We start from the raw sequence: 21,196 nt of genomic DNA, 5'->3' as shown, positions 1-21,196 counted from the left end.
CTGACATGAGACAGAGTCCTAGCACCAATATGATTACAGCCATGTTTGATTCCTGCTATGAGAGAGGGAACAAACTTGCTTACCTGACATGAGACAGAGTCCTAGCACCAATATCCTGACAGCCATGTTTGATCCAAGCAATGAGATAAGGAACAAATTTGCTTACCTGACATGAGACAGAGTCCTAGCACCAATATGCTGACAGCCATGTTTGATTCCTGCTATGAGATAAGGAACAAATTTGCTAACCTGACATGAGACAGAGTCCTAGCACCAATATGATGACAGCCATGTTTGATTCCTGCTATGAGATAGGAAACAAACTTGCTTACCTGACATGAGACAGAGTCCTCGGACCAATATCCTGACAGCCATGTTTGATTCCTGCTATGAGATAAGGAACAAATTTGCTTACCTGACATGAGACAGAGTCCTAGCACCAATATGATGACAGCCATGTTTGATTCCTGCTATGAGATAGGGAACAAACTTGCTTACCTGACATGAGACAGAGTCCTAGGACCAATATCCTGACAGCCATGTTTGATTCCTGCTATGAGATAAGGAACAAATTTGCTTACCTGACATGAGACAGACTCCTAGCACCAATATGATGACAGCCATGTTTGATTCCTGCTATGAGATAGGGAACAAACTTGCTTACCTGACATGAGACAAGAGTCCTAGCACCAATATCCTGACAGCCATGTTTGATTCCTGCAATGAGATAGGGAACAAACTTGCTTACCTGACATGAGACAGAGTCCTGGCACCAATATCCTGACAGCCATGTTTGATTCCTGCTATGAGATAAGGAACAAACTTCTGTATTGAACCTTTATCAACAATAGAACCAGAAACACCCTGGGCAACCTTTAACTTGTCACTTTCACTACAAAATATACACGAATAAATTAATATAGGCAAAAAGTTTTTATTTGTTAAAAATTCTATTCTTTAAACATTCCACATAATTTAAATTTAGGTTGGTTTTTGTTTGTTTCTAATGGACGTAATTGTTACACTATTGTTTCAGATAAGGGTGAAGGTTTGGTACCATTAAAACCTTTAAACCCGCTGCAATTGTTGCACCTGTCCTAAGTCAGGAATCTGATGTTCAGTAGTTGTCATTTGCTGATGTGAATCATAATTGTTTGTTGTTTTTTTTATATAGATTAGACTTGGTTTTCAAGTTGGAATGGTTTTACACTAGTAATTTTTTGGGGCCCTTTATAGCTTGCTGTTCCCTGTGAGCCAAGGCTCTGTGTTGAAGACCATACCTTGACCTATAATGGTTTACTTTTATAAATTTTGACTTGGATGGAGAGTTGTCTCATTGGCACCTATCTTAGAGTGGTATAATCAGACTTTTTAGGCACAAATAAGAAATACTAGCTGGTTTTACTTGTATTGATTCTAAACTCCATTTGCACATAAATCTCAACGTCATAAGTAGCATGACGTTACTATACATACATAGCGGTACCGCGAACGTCTAATGAACACAGTCCTGAACATCCTGGGGGGCCGCGAATGAAAATTTAAGCAATAAATAAAGAAAAAACTTTAAAATGAAATAACTATTGTCTCTCAAATGAAATAAAACTTTAACTTTTAACACTTAAACAGTCTCTATGCTTTACGGAACGGTTGAATCCAACTTTGATTTTCTCCTTGGCATCAGTTTTTGCTTTTCTGGTTGAAGTAATAGTGTTGTCACTTGAATCACACGGACTATCTGTTGATAAGAGTTCAAGTGGATATAGCTTACTTATTGGTCTAGACGTCGTGCCATTTTTAGTGCGTAAAATAGCAGACCTACAAAGTCCATCTCTCCCATAAACTAACTTAACGATAATCGCTATATTCCACACTGTCCTTGGGGTATCATCATGAATCTGTACAATGTCGCCCACTTTAATGATTTGAGTGTTAATTCCGGTGTTTCTATGTTGTTCCCTAAGTGAAGTGAGGTATTCTCGTCGCCATCTGTTCCAAAAGTCGTGAATAATGCGTTTTTGAACACTAGATTGTCTATTTGCTGTGTTATGTGTTAAGTTTTGTACGTTCTCCTCACTGCTGAAATTAATTGTTCCTGAATACGGTAAAGTTTTAACCCGTCTTCCATAGAGAAGATGAGACGGTGTAAGCGGTTCATCATCGGTAAGGTCCGTTGATACGTGGGTTAACGGACGATCATTTAATATAGCCTCTATCTCGATCACAATTGTCTCTAGCACTCTAAAAGTAACTAGTGCTCGTCCTAACACTTTCTTTATGCAATTCTTGGTCAAGCCGATCAATCGTTCCCACCAACCACCATACCATGGTGCACGCTTCGGAATAAATTTCCACTGAGTTCCATATATGTTGAGTTGTTCCTGAATAGTAGTAGATTTTGTAAGCATTTCAATTTCCTTCGCTGCTGCGGTATATGTTGTACAATTGTCAGACATCATGATTTTTGGTAACGATTTGCGGCTGGTGAATCTCCTAAACGCTAGAATGAATGTTTGTTCTGTAAGGTCTTCAACGATTTCCAAATGCACAGCTCTAGTGTTAGCGCAGGTGAATAGACAAATATATGCTTTACTAATACTGTTGCTTTTTGTTCTCACATTCAATGCTCCTGTGAAGTCGACACCGGTTACGGTAAACGGTGGTGAATCATTAAGTCTGTCGGACGGCAGTGGTGGTGGGTCGGGTGTATGATATGGTCTTCCGGTAATTTTACGGCAAGTAACGCAATTACGGAGTATTGATTTCACACATTGTCGAATCGACGGAATCCAGTAAGACTGGCGAATAAATGTCACTGTACTTTCTAATCCAGAGTGGAAATTCTTTGCGTGTGCATCCATCACAATTAATTTACAAAATCTGTCTTTGTTCGGTATTAGTACTGGAAATTTAGCTGATTCATCAATAGGTGCATTGTTAATTCTCCCGCCACAACGGATAATGTTCATTTTATCCATGTACAATCTAAGTTGCTTCACTAGCGCATTTTTCTCTGATTTGTTGTTTAAACTCTCAATAACATCCGGGTATTTACGCAGTTGCGAATCTCGAATCCATGAAGTCGAAGCAGTCTGAATTTCATTGACACTAAGATTTCCTGTTAGTTTGTCATTATTTCTACAGTTGTTTATGAATCGGTACATGTATGCAGTTATACGCAAAAGTTTTTGGTATGAGCTGTAGCGTTGTATATCCATAATTTTACTTATTCCTTCATAAGATCTGATTTTCTGTTGCGGTTCACTAGTTGATTGTCCTTGCTCAATGGTAGTGCTGAGAATGTGTGATTCTTTATTCTTCCACTGTGGCCAGTTTGATTTGTCAGTGAGCCATTCGGGTCCTTTCATCCAAAGATCCAATTCTAGGAATTTGGTTGCAGTTACTCCTCTCGATAGCATATCTGCCGGATTTGAATCTGTCGGACAGTACTTCCATGTGTATTCTTGCGTAATTTCGTTAATTTCCTTCACTCGATTACTAACGAAAACGGGTAATTGTTTCTCAGTAGTAAGCCAACTTAAAGTTATCTGACTGTCACTCCATAATGTGACGCTTGTAACATCCAAGTGCGATTTCAAATGCTTGACCAGTCTTGCGCCTATCAAAGCTGCACTGAGTTCTAACTTCGGAATTGTTAACTGTTTGAGTGGTGTCACTCGATTCTTTGACATGATAAGTACGGTTTCTTTTCCACTGACTAAATATGCGCATGCTCCATAGGCTTTCAAGCTTGCATCCGTAAACACATGTAATTCTACATTGTCTGATTTTTCTTTGAAATACGGTCTATTAATTTCCAAATGTGAACATTCATTAATATCTTTTAGAACACACTTCCATTCTGTTGTAATTTCAGATGTAAGAGGTTCATCCCAATTTAATCCTTTCTCCCACAAAGTCTGCATAAGCATCTTACTACGCACAGTAACTGGACCAATAAGTCCGAGTGGATCATAGATTTTAGACGATTGTCTTAAAATCTCTCGTTTTGTCATACGTGTATCTTCAATATCGGTGTATTCCGGTTTGGCGAAAGAAAGTGTGTCGTTACAAGTGTTCCATCTCAATCCAAGCACTTTTATGAGTTCATCTTTGTCTAATACGCTGTGTGAATTTGCACGGTCTCGCAAAAGTTGAGAATTTGAAGCCCATGAGCGCAAGTTAAATCCTGCTCTAATGAATAAGTCTCTTGATGTATCAAAATATTTCAGTAATGCACTCTCTGTAGGAAAACTCGACAGTATATTATCAACATACAAATCGTTCTTTAAAGTGTCAGTATATTCACAACGGTTCTCTCTCAAGTGTTTTTGTAGAACGGAATTCAGTATGAATGGCGATGAAGTGGCTCCAAATAATACAGACTTAAATCGGTAAGTTGATAGTGGAGTTGATGGGTCTGTTGGTGTATCGAACCAAAAGAAACGTGTGACATCTCTATCCTGTGTCTCTAGTCCCACGTTCAAGAACGCCTTCTCTATATCAGTAGTAACGGCAAATTGGTGTAAACGAAATCTTAAAAGAATGCCGACTAAGTCATTTAAATTGGGTGGAGTAGTCATCAAACAATCATTAAGACTAGACGATTCTGGTGTTGCTTTACAACAGCAATCGAATACGACCCTGATTGGTGTTGTTGTTGAATCTTTTCTCACAGCATGATGCGGAATATAGTGTATTTTGCTCTTTTCATCGACCTCATTAGTAATATCCACTTTCTCTATGAAGCCCCTTTTCTCCTGCTCAGCCATTATTTCTCCATATTTTTCCAGTAGTTTGGGTTCTTTGCTAAGTCTTCTTACTACACTTTCCGTCCTTCGTTGTGCAATGGCTTTATTTGTCGGTAACGTAGGGTGATCCTCTTTCCATGGTAACGTTACAAAATATCTGTTGTCATGGTAACGAATTTGTTTCTCTTCATAAGTCTTTTGAATATCCATCTGTTCTTCTAACTTTGAAGTGTCAATTTTCTCGGTAGCCAGTGACTCTATTTTCCAAAATTTCTCCAAGTCGTACTCATCGGTTTTTGTTGCGATCATCACGTTCATCATTGAAGCTCTCTTGTATCCATCTGTGTCAGAGTTGTGTGAATGTAGCGTTCCAGACAACAGGTATCCGATTTTTGATTGAACAGCTGTCGGTCCTTCGCCTCGGATAATATCATTCTGAACAATTGACCAGAAGTAATCAGCTCCAATTAGAATAGAAATTTCAAAGTTTTCATCTGCTGTTACTGGGTGAGCTAATTTGATTCCTGACAAATATGTAAGTTTTGCTGCTTGGCGTACATAGGTTCTCATCGGTACTGCGATCTCTGGAACGATCAAGACTCGAATCGGAAGTTTACCCTCTGTAGTTATGAGATATACCAATCCTGTACTCAAATGGCGAATTTTAGTACTATTTGCATTGTCTCCAAATCCGGATAGGTTAACGCTTTCAGTTCCAGTAGGTTTGAGTTTCAATTTTTCGGCTAATTCCTCTGTGATAAATGAGCGCTGTGCGCCTTCGTCAAACAATATTTTTGCATCAAGTATTTCATGTTCTGCACTTACTGGGTTAATTGCTGTCTTCAAAAGTACACGATCTGTCGATTGCGAGTGTAAAACAGTGTCTGGTTCCTCCGCGTTGTGTTGAATTGTGCCTACGGTTATATCCCCTGTTGGTTTGTTGTCTTCATTTGTTTTAACATTGTCTTTGCAAATGCTGGTGTGATGACGTTTGTGACACTTGTTGCAAGTTTTTGTAGATTTACATGCGGACAAGCTATGGTGTCCTAGACAGTTAAAGCATAAACGATCTTGTTTCACGATTGACATCCGGCCATTGTAATCAGATACTTTAGTGCAATTAACAGACGAGTGTGGCTCCTTACAGTACGCACAGAGTGGCTTGGGTTTAGTGTTAGTTGCGTTTGTATTCTTGTTACCTCTATTTCGATTACTATAATTTGTATTTGTCAGAAAGGCGGCGGTAGCTGTAGGGTGTTCTAACTGTTCTGAAGTTTTGCCTGCATCCATAATATAAAGTTCATCGAAAATTCCACGGCGTAATTCATTCAGTTGTAAATCTGTAGATCTATATTGTCTGGCAAGATTTCTGCGGATTTCACCGGGTAGTTTGTTCATAATAATGGGCACTAAAAAAGCTCCATATGTGTCTTCATTTTGACCTAATGACTCCAATCCTCTAATGTGTATCTCAATTTCATCGTAGTAGTTTTTCATGCTAGATATCGTGTATTTAGGGGCTGGTATATCAACTAGTGCTTGCATATACTTCTGTCTTATTACATGCGATTGTCCATATCTTTCTTGCAGTAAAGAAATAGCTTTCTCATAATTTGCATGTGTAAGCGCAAACCCTGTGACGGTTTTCAATGCCTCATCATGGAGTAGTGACTTCAAATAATTAAATTTCTGAACGTTTCCAAGAGTAGTGTTTTCGTGAACGGATGTCTCGTATGAATCCCAAAATGACTGCCACTGCATAATATTACCATCAAAGGTAGGAAGATTCAATTTGGGCAACTTGTTGTACTCATTTAATCTAGTGTTACTACGTGAAAACTGAGTTTCCGGTACACGGAAGTTTGAATTACATGTATTCTGTTTATTGTATATCTCGGGTTGATCATGAGCGGGTTGAGCATGAGCGGGCTGAGCAGAGGCGGGTTGAGCAGAGGCGGAATGTGAAGGGTCGCTATAACTGACAAAATCTTTTGCATTTGTACTGAGTGTGGATGTATTGACAAGAATGAGCTTTTGTATTTGCGTTATTTTTCCATCTAATGTGTAAGCATACTCATCTGAATCGACGATCTCGGCTTCTACTTCTCCTTCATCAAGATTTTCTAGAATGTCCTCATTAAGTTTTTGTAGTGTCTCTTGTTTCTTCAACAGATTGTTCACAATTTTAGTTAACTCTTCAGTGTTCACGGGCTCATCTCCGTCGTCTCGGATGTCCTCAAATTTCTTCAAAAGTCGGGAAATAACGCTTCTGTGTCCTGCACGTATAGAACGTAGTTTGGAACTCATCTTGGTCCTACGGCACCAATATCTTAGAGTGGTATAATCAGACTTTTTAGGCACAAATAAGAAATACTAGCTGGTTTTACTTGTATTGATTCTAAACTCCATTTGCACATAAATCTCAACGTCATAAGTAGCATGACGTTACTATACATACATAGCGGTACCGCGAACGTCTAATGAACACAGTCCTGAACAGCACCCATACCACATTTTCCTATATCTATTCATCTTTTATTCATAATGAAAATAATTTGTACATATACAAACCTAAAATATCGACTTTGACTACTTCTATGTTTCTCCATGGCGTCTAATGATCCCATTCCTCTGTACTTTTTCAGACGTACTCCGTCAGCAAAGAAATATTCACCAGGGGCTTCAGTGGTACCAGCTAACATAGATCCCATCATAACTATAACATGAAATATAAGGCATTGTTTAATTATCTTTCTGTTGTATTGTTTAAATATATTTCCATTGCAAGGAACGTCTGAACTCAATTAATACAAAGTTGTAATAGTGAATTTTTTATTACACCTTTGCGTAGCCTAACAATCTTTATTTTCACCTTATGCTTGGACTGTCGCATGCTTGATTGTATAACATCTATGAATGGATAAATTAATTATGCGGTTTGCAGTGCTTGCTTGATGTGCTTGCCTAATTGACATTAAAAGTAGCATAAATTTTAAACTGGTCTTGCTATGTTATGTTGACTTAATACATCAACAATATTTTTCCTTAAAATTCCAATCGGAAATTTTTACATTTAATAGTGTAAATAGATGTGTTATGGAGAACGAAAACTTTTAGTATGATATGTGCATTTTAAAGTGAAATATACTTAAATGGATTTCATTGCCAATTTTACCTGTGTAATATAAGCCTTATTGATGATTTACATTATTGGTCCCATGCATGTATATAAGCCATAAACTGTTTTAAATCCTTATTGGATGTGCTCCTCATTAGTAGGAGGAAGTTACAGAAAAGAAGAAGAAGAAGAAGAAGAAGAAGAAGAAAGAAGAAGAAGAAGAAGAAGAAGAAGAAGAAGAAGAAGAAGAAGAAGAAGAAGAAGAAGAAGAAGAAGAAGAAGAAGAAGAAGAAGAAGAAGAAGAAGAAGAAGAAGAAGAAAGAAGAAAGAAGAAGAAGAAGAAGAAGAAGAAGAAGAAGAAGAAGAAGAAGAAGAAGAAGAAGAAGAAGAAGAAGAAGAAGAAGAAAAAATGTCATAACTTGTTAAAAGGTATAACCATAAAATATAACCTATGACAAAGATCATTGTAATTGTGTTTTTTCTTCTCTGGATGAAATATTACATGACAATGGCTTATTCTTGAAAATAAACAAAAATGGATAAGCTAATTAAACTTTATCTCATCACCTGCAATAACACAGCATGGAGATAATTATAGATTATTGTCGGTTAACTCTAGAAGATTGATTTTCTTGCTTGAGCCGGTACGGTGAAAGTGAGAAAAGCAATCCAGTCTAGATGACCAATGATAATCTGTTTATCACTATTTTACCTATGACTACATTGTTAATTTCATTAAATAAACTCATCATAGATACCAGGAATTAAATTTTATATATACGCCAGACGCACGTTTCGTCTACAAAAGACTCATCAGTAATGCTCGAATCAACAAGAATGTGTCCCCAGTACACGAATGCCCCACTCGCACTATCATTTTCTATATTCAGTGGACCGTGAAATTGGGGTAAACCCTCTAATTTGGCATTAAAATTCAAAAGATCATATCATTCGGAACATGTATAGTAAGTTTGAAGTCGATTGGACTTCAACTTCATCAAAAACTACCTTGACCAAAAACTTTAACCTGAAGCGGGAAAGACGGACGAACGGACGCACAGACCAGAAAACATAATGCCCCTCTACTATCGTAGGTGGGGCATAAAAAGTGTTTAATAGGTCAAATTAAGTACGAAGTTGAAGAGTAAATTTCATTAACAATGGCATGTGTTTCCTTAGTTTCTAGCGATAATTTTTCATATCACTGGACTCCGCTGAGAAAGGAAATAATCAGTTTGCAAGATCAAAAGAAAATTTCGTAAAATAGCAATAATTTATGGTTACACACCTGTGGAGGCACCTAAAGATAAAGCTTTAACAATATGTCCAACACTCTGGATCCCTCCATCAGCTATTACTGGTACCCCAAATCTCCTGGCATATTCTGCAACTTTGTAAACAGCTGTTCCTTGAGGTCTTCCAACAGCCATTACTAAAATATAATGAAGTAGCTTTTACAATAACACAAAAGAAGAAAAATTTTAAAACAACTTTTGGCTCAGTGTCCTAGCTACAGTTTGAACAGGGCGCATCGCCAGCCCTATTTTATTGATGCCCTTGCCTTTTTCCTGCCGTTCCTTGGCGCCCTGCCTTTTTTATTGCTAAATATGTAACTTTTTTTTTTTGTATTTGTATGAGGTTCATATTTACAAATGTCAAAAGCACTCCAAAAATATAAATATATAAATAAATGTATAAAGAACTTACTTTCCTGTGTAATACAGATGGAGCCACTTCCCATACCAATCCTTAAACCATCTGCACCAGCATCAATAAGATTTTTGGCTTGTGCTGCAGTTACAACTAAAAACAAGAAAAAATAACATTTTCAAAATAAAAATGGATCATACAACACGTTTTTGTTTAACTGATAGAACACATGTTCAAAGAACTGTCATTGGCAATCATACCACATCTCCCTAATTTTATATTCATGTATGTGTTTTATCTTTTCTTAATGATATTTGATGTGATGATTTCTTTTTGATGTTATACAGGGAAAATACTTCTTTCTTTGGTTATATAATGCATTTTTCAACGTATGGTTTTATATTGCCCCTGTGATACTTTTTTTCCTTTTTTGTAAAGCAAAATGCTTATCAAACCATAACCAGCATAAAGATTTATACAATTTTGAAAAGGATATTGTTTGATGCAGCATCAAAAATATGAGTATTTTTTCTTAATTACTATTAACAGGGAATCAGCTTTAAGAAATTAAAAAAAATATGTGAGTTTTTGTTAGTTTATTAAAATCATTAATGACATTGAAATAGTGAAATGATTATTTTAGCAGCCAGTATAGTTCTATTTTTCTTTTTAAATAAGCTAACAAACATAGCAATTGAATTATTCACTTCCAAGTGATTAATTGGACCTCATTCAATCTGTATTTATGTGACCATTGACAGTCTTTGGAGTTGACAGTTAATAAGATAGTGTCTAGATGCTAGACCACACAAGAGGCTGATTCATATTACAGAGTACATGCATCCTAAATTGCTTATTCTAACACTTTTTTTAAAATTTGGATACATGTTTAAGTGTGTGATAAATCAAATATGAGAATTAGAGTCTGATCAGTTAGCATGACTCTGACAGCTAATGCCCCTTTAATATTCAATATTTGTTTATGAGTAAAGAATGAAATGAAGAGATGCTTGTTTTCCCCAATGAAGTGGTAGGAAAACAGTAATATCATACCATTACCGCCAATTACTTGTAAATCAGGATATAAATTCTTTGCATGTTTGATGAACTCTATTTGGTAAATGGAATTGCCCTGTGATGAATCCTACAATTGAAGAAAGAAAATTATATTAATACCAGAGAAACTATTGAACTTTTGGAGAAAAACATTGTAGTTTACTAAATGAATGTGTCAAAGAGACTATAACACAACTAAAGAGAAGAAAACAGCAGAAGGCCACCAATGGGTCTTCAACTCAGCCAGAAAATCCCACACCCAGAGGTGGGCCTTAGCTGGCCCCTATACAAAAATGTGTGCTAGTTCAGTAATACTGTATACTTTTAAATCATATCAGAAAAGACTTTCTGTGTAGTTGCTCTCAAGCGACATTGTTATTATTTACATCAGATGATGTAGTAACATGTGTTGATTTATGTGTTGTCTTTTAACTGATATATAAATTACAATAATTTTGGAATTGACAGTCCATAACAAAACTTCTTCCTTAATTCATTTAAGTATTCATAAATGGACTGAAAGTTAGTCTACTCTTTCTGACTAGTCTATTTAGTCCTTTTCCCTCATTGATGAATTTAATAAACAATATTTTGTTGAAGGTTTGTAACTTTTTTTCCTGCCATTTCAAAATAAACATATTAGTAAGGCCTTATACTGCTAGTAAATACTGTCAATATAACTTCATATTATAGATTCCTAAAAGTTACTTTTGTGAAGCATGTTTCAGGTTGAATTGAATCATAATATACTGTGATAGAATCATAATTTCTTATCAATTTGTGTTTATGTTACAAAACACTAAGTGTTAGTTTGGCCAAGCATGTAATATTTTCTCACCAGTACAACAAAATCTACACCAGCTGCCACTAAAGCATCCAATCTTTTCCTATCTTCCTCGTGTGTACTGATTGCTGCTCCTACTAATAACTGTTTCCTAAAAAATGCAAGTCAATTATTTTCAAAAGCAAGAACAGGAAAGTATGACAGGTGAATGTTCAACTGGTAAAATACAAAGTTAATCTGGATTTTATTGTCCTTGTCATCATACAAATGTTTATAAGATAACATAAAAAAGAAATAATAGTTTTGAAGCATATTCTAACATTAACTTGAGTTGTCTTTCTTGTATCGTGTTGATAAAACCCTGATTGCCACCCTCTTAACATTTCATCCTTAAAATTTATGGCACCTTCAAAATCATAATAGCTACTTAAATTTGGTGAATTTCAACATTTTAAGAGATATTTAAAGCTTGATAATTTCAACATTTTAAGAGATATTTAAAGCTTGATAAACCTATCTTTTGGTCAAGACTGTCAGCAGAGCTTAAGACATATTTTGAATAATTGTTCTGTAGTATATTCTTGTAGCATTTGGCAAACAAATATCAATAAATCAATCTTTAATTAATCTTGAAATGGCTGCAACTGATTCTTTGCAAGAATCAATCCTATATTGCTGGAACTAACTAATTGTCCTTATATCGCATGCAACAACTCATTGATAGTCATAACTAATGCTTTTCAAAAATTTGATATTGCTGGAAATGGATCAAATTTGGACAAAGTAATTATTCAGAGCATTAAATTAATGTTGAATCTTGAACTTACAATATTTTAAATAAATGTTTTTGTGATTTCTCTAAATATCTTATACTACAATAACAATTTTTTGACCTACCTTTCATCTTTTGATGCCAATGGGAATTCCCTGTTCTTTTTTGTGTCTGTTCTTGCTATTAATGATACTAGTTCTCCCTTATCATTTACAATTGGTAATTTACCTAAAATATCAAAACCAAAAAATGCTCAAACTGCTAATAAAAAATAAAATAATGACAACATTAAAGTCTTTTTGTTGCATATCAGTGTTGAGCTTTTTGAAGGATCACATTCCGAGCAGTTCTTGAACTACAGTTTGAATTTTTTTTAAAGAAGTGCTGCTGAAATGTTTGAATTAGGAGCCTTATAGGCTGATTATGTACTGTGAACTAGCTTTCATTAAATCTGACAGTGGTTTTAGTGCAATAAGGAATTGGTTTGTTTGGTAGTTTTTTGTGGCCACTATGGGCTTTTCCCCAACCTATAAACACTTGACTGATTTAGAGCTTATAAAGGAATCTACTCCTCTATACTTTGTTGACTTGTAGTAATCTTTGTTATATTGTCTTGGTTTGTTAGGTTGCTGTCTCATTGATCCATTTCCCTTGAAATAAAACTAAGAATTGGAAGAATACGCAGTACATGTCAACACTCAGCAGTTTGTTCTGTGTTATCTATAAGGATGCCTTAAGTAAGTTAATAAACCAGGACAGCAAATGAAAAGGTCTATCTTTTCAACAAGAATCTAAATGTTTGAAATGATACACTAACCCTTTTTACTTTTCTGTAAAACTGAGTTAGCTTCCTTCAACGTCACACCACAATGGGCTACCACTAGTTCTTCATATGGTGTCATTACCTATCATAAATAACACAACAGAATAACAGAGGATATACATTTACTTATAGGAGGTCAATACATTTCTGATATATAACATACAAAAGTAACAAAAGTATCATTTTAAAGTAAATAAAGAACAAAATTCTGGAGCTTTTTCATTAAAACCTACACTTGGTGTAAAAATGACAATTTAACAGATAAGTTAAGAACTAGGTCATTTTCAGAAAAATATAAGTCATCAAGGTTAAGAATTTCAAATGACACATATTTTGCACTTTTTCTTTTATTCAATATTTGACCCCTAAAAGTGTTATCATATAAAATAATAAACTCTCCTGCAAAGAAATGACTTTGCACATGATCAGTTATAGTTGATTTCTGACATGCGACTTTTAAAGGATTTTATGAGATTTAATGAGAGTTTACTTAATACCTTCATTAAGAACTCTTTACATGGAAAGGATAAAGACTTGAAAGTCAATAACATACATTATCAATTAATACAATCACATAACCATCAACATCATTAAAGAGTATTCCAATTTTAATGCATTTTCTTTAATAAGAGATATCATGTAGCTATGATAGCTGTGATATAAATCATGTGGTGTTTCATAACTGTGGCTTTTATTTTTCCAGCCACCAGTTAACAATTCTTTCATATTTGATGACTAAAAATACATTGTGATGTTACACCATTGTTTCAGATAAGGGTGAAGGTTGGTACCAATAAAATGTTTCAACCCCCGCATTTGTTTATACTAGTCCTAAGTCAGGAATCTGACGTTCAGTTGTTGTTGTTTGTTTATGTGGTTCATAGGGGTTTCTCGTTTTTAGTTTTTTATATAGATTAGACCGTTGGTTTTCCTGTTTGAATGGTTTTACACTAGTCATTTTTGGGGCCCTTTATAGCTTCCGTGTGCAACAAGATTCCGTGTTGAAGACCGTACTTTGATTAACCAAAGTAAGCCTATTATTGCTGTTGTATCATTATAAACTGAAAAAACAATGATAAAGACAATGACACCAAAAATTTTATCAGAGGAATAATAAATGGAATTTATAAAACAACAACTTACATTTTCTAAAGGAGTATTATTATCACTTTCGGTTAAGAAATCAATATCTCTCTGAGTAACAAGACCAATTAGCTTTTCACCCATGTGACCATTTTCTGTAATTGGAATGCCGGAAAACCCAAATCTTTTTTTAGCTTCTACTACATCAGCCACTGTATGAGTGGGTGCCATAACAACTGGATCCAGGATAAAACCTTGTTCATATTTCTGTAAAATATTAGAATATTAGAATTAGTTACAAGCATTAGGTCTATAACTGCAAATGATGAACAATGGACCAAATTAAAGAAATGCCTCATACAAATTCATAAAGCTACCAAAATTGAAGTTTTTAGTCTATTTTTGCCAAACCAATCCTATCACAATTTTTCCCAAAAATCAGAACATTGAAAAATTACAGTATTTGGACTGTGAACGCACCATCCATACCAACTAATTTACTAAATATACATGTATTTTTTTACATTTTTGTACATGATTGTTGGCATGACACGGGTTATGTTCTTCTCATATATGTTATGATGGTATGATACTAAACCCCTAACGGGAAGGATTGTGCCTGATATTCATATGATGAAATCATAATCTTTCAAATCCATTTAATTGAAGTCTGAAGCTGGCATGTCAGTTAACTGCTAGTAGTCTGTTGTTATTTATGTATTATTGTCATTTTGTTTATTTTCTTTGGTTACATCTTCTGATATCAGACTCGGACTTCTCTTGAACTGAATTTTAATGTGCGTATTGACTTGTTATGCATTTACTTTTCTACATTGGCTAGAGGTATAGGGGGGGGGGGTTGAGATCTCATAAACATGTTTAACCCCACCGCATTTTTGCGCCTGTCCCAAGTCAGGAGCCTCTGGCCTTTGTTAGTCTTGTATTATTTTTATTTGGTTTCTTGTGTACAATTTGGAGTTTAGTATGGCGTTCATTATCACTGAACTAGTATATATTTGTTAAGGGGCCAGCTGAAGGACGCCTCCGGGTGCGGATTTTTCTGGCTTCATTGAAGACCTTTGGGTGACCTTCTGCTGTTGTCTTTTCTATGGTAGGGTTTTTGTCTCTTTGAAACATTTCCATTTTCAATTTTTATGATATCATAGAACAGCAACATTGAAAAATTTAGACATTGTGATTCTGTTTAAAATATGCTATTTTTTTATGTGATTGAAAAACTATCAATATTTATTCTATGTGACATCTATATAGTGAAATATTTTTGGCATTAAACAGGTATCATACCCTTGCCAATAAGGGAAATAATAATGTCAAATTAATATTTAAGACTAAGCATGCTAAGTGCAGGACCTCAAACTCAAATTACTGACTACTGTTTCTTATTGAAATCAAGTAGATACATCACTTTAACATTTTATTATTTCAATACATTTACATTGAAAACAACTAGTTGTGAATTACAACTAAATATGCAGTACCTCCATGTTTAAAGGGAAACTTCGCAAAAAAATCAAAAATTGATATTATGTTTATTCTGTATAAAAATGCTCAAATTCATAGGTATTAAAGTTCTATTCTGCTAGATAAGAGATCACCATCGATTTTAAATTTAGAGTATCAATTCTCTCCGGTCGGCCATTTTGTCACCTTGTCCGATTTGCAGTCGCGATATGTCTAAGGACCAGAACTACAGTAACCCGATGTAGTCGTAATTGCGTGTCGATATCTCGTCAATCGTACGGTTGTTTTATCCGACTAGTTAACTTGATACGGAAAATTTTCTTTTTCTTTTTAATATTGGTATACAATATCTGTTATTTTAAGACTGATAATATAGGAATTAGTGAAAAAGTCAAAATTTCAAATCATAAATAAGTCTTCCGTGAAACTTGAATTGTTTTCGGCAATCTAATTAGTTCATAATTCTTTTATGTAATAAACTTTATTCAAATAAATTAGGATCTTCGCTGCACTGATCACCCGCATGGCTAAAGGTATTACTCCCAAAGGTATTGTAGGGGGTGTGAGGTCCAGGTATTCAAGCGATTTCCTGTCGAGTTTGCAAATTCATGCATCGTTTCACTTCTTAGTGTATTGATAAGTGTTCACGGCCGATAACTTATTACTTTCCATTTTGAACTATTAGGTGTATAATATACATCTCTATCTTGCGTGTCCGAAAGTGATATAATATATAGTCATTACTAAACATATACGCTTGTTTATGAATAACATTTCTGGTTAAAAGAAAATTATTTATAAAAATATAAATAATACCAAAAAAAAACAACAGATCTGATGAAATAAAAAAAAAAAATCCAAGAGTAAATTTGGTAAAATGTAATATATACTCGTTGTCAATGGTGAAGGACAGATTGGAACATACCAGAAATATATTGATTTAAAAAAAGGTACGCACTTGTCGACCATTCGTATATACGCCTGGATTATAAGTTACGGAACTATAGCGCCAATTAAAATATATACATTTATACATAGAACATAAGAAAGAATAATATATTTTGCGTAAATTGGGGTAAAAGTTTTGTAAAATGAAAAGTCCACGTATGCCAACAGTAAGTAATCATCAAATGTCGATAGATTATTGTATACCAAACGAAGAAGGAGAAGAAGAAGAGATTCAAACACAGGTCGATATATAACTTTATTTGGCTCATCGAAGTTATGGACATTTATAATTCAATTAGATTGTTCTCGAAAAAAGGAAGAAATTCGTCTTCGTCACAATTGTTCCAAAATGCATGTAATATATACGCCACTGGAAGTACACTTATACCGAGGGATGTGAATATTTTCCGGGAAAACTATAGAGTATCAAAGTTTCAAATCAATTTCGGGATTTATTTTCTCTCTAGATATTCAATGACAGCAATTTAAAGAAACTGCTTGTCCGCTTTAGTGGTATTCTTGCCAGTTGAAACAGACTTATAATTACATTAAAAAATAGGGAAGGATGACATTAAATTCGTTGTTTTTTTTTATACATCGTTGGTCAAATAGCTAAAGTATTGATTATATATAGTTACGGTGTGAGACGAAGAGTATTTTAAGAAGGACATATTCCCGATTATGTATAAATTTGTTGATGTTTTTCACACTTGAAAAGCATATCTGTTCGTAATTTGTCGATTCCATTCCAATTAGATCCTTTAATTTCCTGTCAATTTTTTAAAACATTTTTCTTTTTAAATATCTGAAGTCTTCATGTGTTGTCAGATTTAAAATATTTTGATGAGCACATTAATTTCTAAATAGGTAATTAAAGATCACTTTGGATGGACTAAAATATATAATTGCAATTGTTAATGATCTGTTTGAAATATTTAAGGCTGCCGATCCTTATTTGAAATAGTACAATTTTTAGTTCATAAACTCGTGTTTAGAAGGCTATTTTTATTTATAAATTCTTCAATTAAAATAATTCAGTGTTTTATCGTTACTAAAGTAAGCAAAAGTCATAATTCATTAAAAAGTGATCTTATGCAAAATATAAAAATATACAACAGCTATCCAGTTATTGTGCGATCTTATTATTCCCGTTAATTAATTTAATTTTTTTTTTTACATTCATGTGTCTGAAATTTTGTCGGAGTCCCGTTTACAATTATGTTGTTCACACCTGAATGCCAGTGAACCGTGACGCCTAGATTTCACTGAATGAGGATCAAAGGATTAGAATTACATAATGCTAATCTTTTAATTACCTTGAGTTAACCTACGCATTCAACATTCTTTAGGTGTCACAAAACAATACACATTTTATTTCCACCGTACAAGCAAGTGAAAATGTTTGCTGTAATGAAGCAAAAACGTCAGAATACAAACATGTATTTTTAATACACTATTGATCATGTCAATTTCATATGTTTGTTTAGAGTATTTGTACAAAACAAATCATAAAAATGTTCTATGTATGAATTAATTTTATTATTAAAATTCGTTTTAAAATATCCACACGATCTAATTTTAAAAGTTGCATGGCTATCACTTATTTTATGTTGGTTAATAGCTACACCAAAAGTCGTCGATGCGCTTTAAATCGCGTAATTAGATTGTTAACGAACAAGATTTAAATGAGATATTTTCACTCCCGGCATGCATCAAAGACTTAAACTACGTCACATAAGTCAGGAAGCTTCAAGAAATAAAATAAATAATTCCCAATTTTCTTCTTTATTAGATTTCATATCAAAATAAAACTTGGTGAATATGTTTTTTATGGTATTATGAACATAATAAGATGATAAGTGAAAAATCGCGAATTATCCCTTTAAAGCCGTTAAAACAAAATTATAGAGATAAATAACAAAATTCATTTTGAAAAGTTCCTTGGATATTAAGAAGAAGAAAAAAAAATGTTCCCTATTAATTGAGCTTGAAAATATGTCAGTTATTCAAGAAAGCAGATATGCTAAATTCTCAATTCAATTTTTTTTCTTTTAGTACCTTGGACATCAACCTTAGATGTCAGGACTTGCTTTTAATGTTTACTGAAGTACCAATAATTTGGTTTATTTTAGAATTGATCAGAATTGAAATTCAAACAACATAAAGATAAATCATTGAATTTTATATTAAAAAGGTATGTTTTAGGTAACAAATTTATACTCACTTTGACTTTGCGTACTTCGTTGGCTTGAAATTCTGGTGAACAATTATGATGGATAACTCCTACACCTCCACATAACTACAAAAACATTATTGATGAAATGATAAGGAAAGAGCAAGTGAAAGATATAAAACAGTATGATCTGCTTTTTCAAAACATTTTAACTATAAAAAAAATGTAGATTTATCATATTTGAATTAAAATGCAACTATTGGCCCCTTGATATTAATGTTGTTTTTCTTTTGGCTAATGAGACCATATACAATTAAAGTGAACATTAAATTTTCAAACTGATAAAGTCTAATGACTAAAAAGTCTTCATAATAGGCCACAAAAAGTAGGCCACAAAGTCTTCATAATAGGCCACAAAAAAATATAGAGCAATTACAATTACATGCATGTCGTGTTTTTGGTTTTTTCAGTTTTTGTCCCAAAGTAAAGTCTTATTTGAAAACCAAATAACCATTTTATCAACGAATACCCTAAATATCTAAAGATTCATTTTTTTGGGGTACCAATTTTGTGAATCTGAGATATATGGATATTTAATTTCAATGGTTTGCCTTTGTCTATATTAAAGCCTACGGAAATGTTATACCTTGTTGATCATTTAAACTTGTGGTTTACCTTTTTAAACATCAAATCATTGAAAAAATTGTTACCCTGGTAATAATAATTAATCTGCAGTAAATACTTTTATAATTTGATACAACCTACAATCTCAATATTCAATGTGACTGTGATGGATAAGGGGAAAATCAATATGTCATATTGAATTCATTCTTTAATTCTGCTGTAATTATCTACTAACAGGAGCAAGTTAATCAACAGCATGAAAATCAAAATGTACATGAAAATGATCCTATAAAATTATACTGCATTTCCCTAGGTACAATGTCTATATAATTGGTATTGAATGATGATTGTTAAATTATGTATAAGGACCACATACAGCCATTCCAATAGCCATCTGGGCCTCTGTGACTGTATCCATTGGCGATGATACTAATGGAGCCTTCAGAGTTATCTTTCTTGTTAAAGCAGACGTCAAATCCTGAAGAAAAAAATCTGAATTAGTTTCAGAAAAAGTTGAATTTATTGATTACTAATAACCTGTATTATCAAACTCAATATAAGGAAACTTAATCAAATAGTTCCAATTTTCTGTTTGTCATTTTCCAATTAAGCGTTCATACTTCAATCTACATGTAATTAAAATCACTCCGCTCCAATAGATTTGAAAATATCCTAAGTTAAAGAAATCATGTTCAGTGATCTTTTATAATAAGCATCCAATCAAATTCTTTCCCTTCAGAAGTTTCAGTATTATTTACTATGGAATATCAAAATTATTGTCAGGTAAACTACAAAATATTTCCACAAATATTCTGGAAATTCTATATTCTATTTTATGCACAGACCTAATTGAAAACATTTCTCAACTTAAAGCTTCATTGTTTCATTAATATTTTTATATCATTATTAATGGTTAGTCCTTATAACATTTCATCTATATAATTGTAAAACTATGTAATCAAAGTGCAAATTTTTCTCTGAAAATGATTGTTTAATCAAAATTTGCATACAACATAATTAAAGTATGACCCATTATGGATGTTTTTAAATCTTGCACATGCAACGAACAAATCTTGCAGAACCTACATTTTTTAGTTAGTAGCCTAGTATGAGATCTCAATATTATCAGATTATGAAGCTTGTGGTTGGTGACTTTGTATAATTCATTGTCTTTTCTTGACAGACATTTCTCAATTTTTAATTTGACAAAAAAAAAATCTTATTTGGCAAAAGTTATTTGACTTTTTGAAAAATGTCTTAAAAAACATATTTGGATATAAATTCGTTTTCAATTTCAAATACACCAAACATGAAAAGGTAAAACATAATTGATAGAACTTTGTCATTTGAACATACAGTCACTACAAGTCAATCGATTATATTTCTCCTGTCGTTATTTTGGTCCTTTTAATCTAATTTTAAAATTTCAACCTCAAGGTTCATTAATTTTACACACTTCAAAATAAGAATAAATCATTTTATCCCACAAATTGAACTTCTGTTAAAAGTTTTAAGGACATAATTAAATGTGAATGATTACACAGAATAAAATGTTTATTACTTCATTTTATTAGTTAAAGAATGTAAGATGTTGTAACTGAGTGTACTGAATGGTTATATTCAACAATTTGACTATTTGATATTTTATTACATACATTTTCAATGATTTAGTATTTGTGTAGTGTAAAACAAAGTGCAAGCCCTGATTCAATAGGACACTGTCAGTCCTCCCAGGGGACACTGTCAGTCCACTATACATCTTGTATGTACAGTCATAGGCCTATCCCAGGGGACACTGTCAGTCCACTATACATCTTGTATGTACAGTCATAGGCATATCCCAGGGGACACTGTCAGTCCACTATACATCTTGTATGTACAGTCATAGGCGTATCCCAGGGGACACTGTCAGTCCACTATACATCTTGTATG

General features: G+C 33.6%; 1 protein-coding gene across 4 annotated transcripts in view; it reads right to left on the bottom strand.

The window, feature by feature from the left end:
• Positions 1–21,196, bottom strand: part of LOC139521194 (inosine-5'-monophosphate dehydrogenase 1-like) — a 40,003-nt gene that overhangs the window by 8,404 nt on the left and 10,403 nt on the right. For 2 of the 4 annotated variants that reach the window (XM_071314563.1, XM_071314545.1), the window contains exons 4-14: positions 19,641–19,742; positions 18,692–18,766; positions 14,098–14,304; positions 12,949–13,036; positions 12,257–12,359; positions 11,414–11,510; positions 10,573–10,663; positions 9,577–9,672; positions 9,158–9,301; positions 7,323–7,467; positions 749–892 (exon numbers count right to left, since the gene is read on the bottom strand). In XM_071314563.1, the coding sequence (XP_071170664.1) occupies positions 749–892; positions 7,323–7,467; positions 9,158–9,301; positions 9,577–9,672; positions 10,573–10,663; positions 11,414–11,510; positions 12,257–12,359; positions 12,949–13,036; positions 14,098–14,304; positions 18,692–18,766; positions 19,641–19,742 (1,292 nt within the window). The remainder of the gene's footprint in view (positions 1–748; positions 893–7,322; positions 7,468–9,157; positions 9,302–9,576; positions 9,673–10,572; positions 10,664–11,413; positions 11,511–12,256; positions 12,360–12,948; positions 13,037–14,097; positions 14,305–18,691; positions 18,767–19,640; positions 19,743–21,196) is intronic. The other 2 variants (XM_071314555.1, XM_071314573.1) reach the window with 1 other exon arrangement.

This window comes from Mytilus edulis, chromosome 1 (assembly GCF_963676685.1).
Source record: "Mytilus edulis chromosome 1, xbMytEdul2.2, whole genome shotgun sequence".
In the NCBI taxonomy this organism is placed as follows: Eukaryota; Metazoa; Mollusca; class Bivalvia; order Mytilida; family Mytilidae; genus Mytilus; species Mytilus edulis.
Note: the sequence above shows the minus strand (reverse complement) of the source record. Positions and strands in the feature narration are given on the sequence as shown.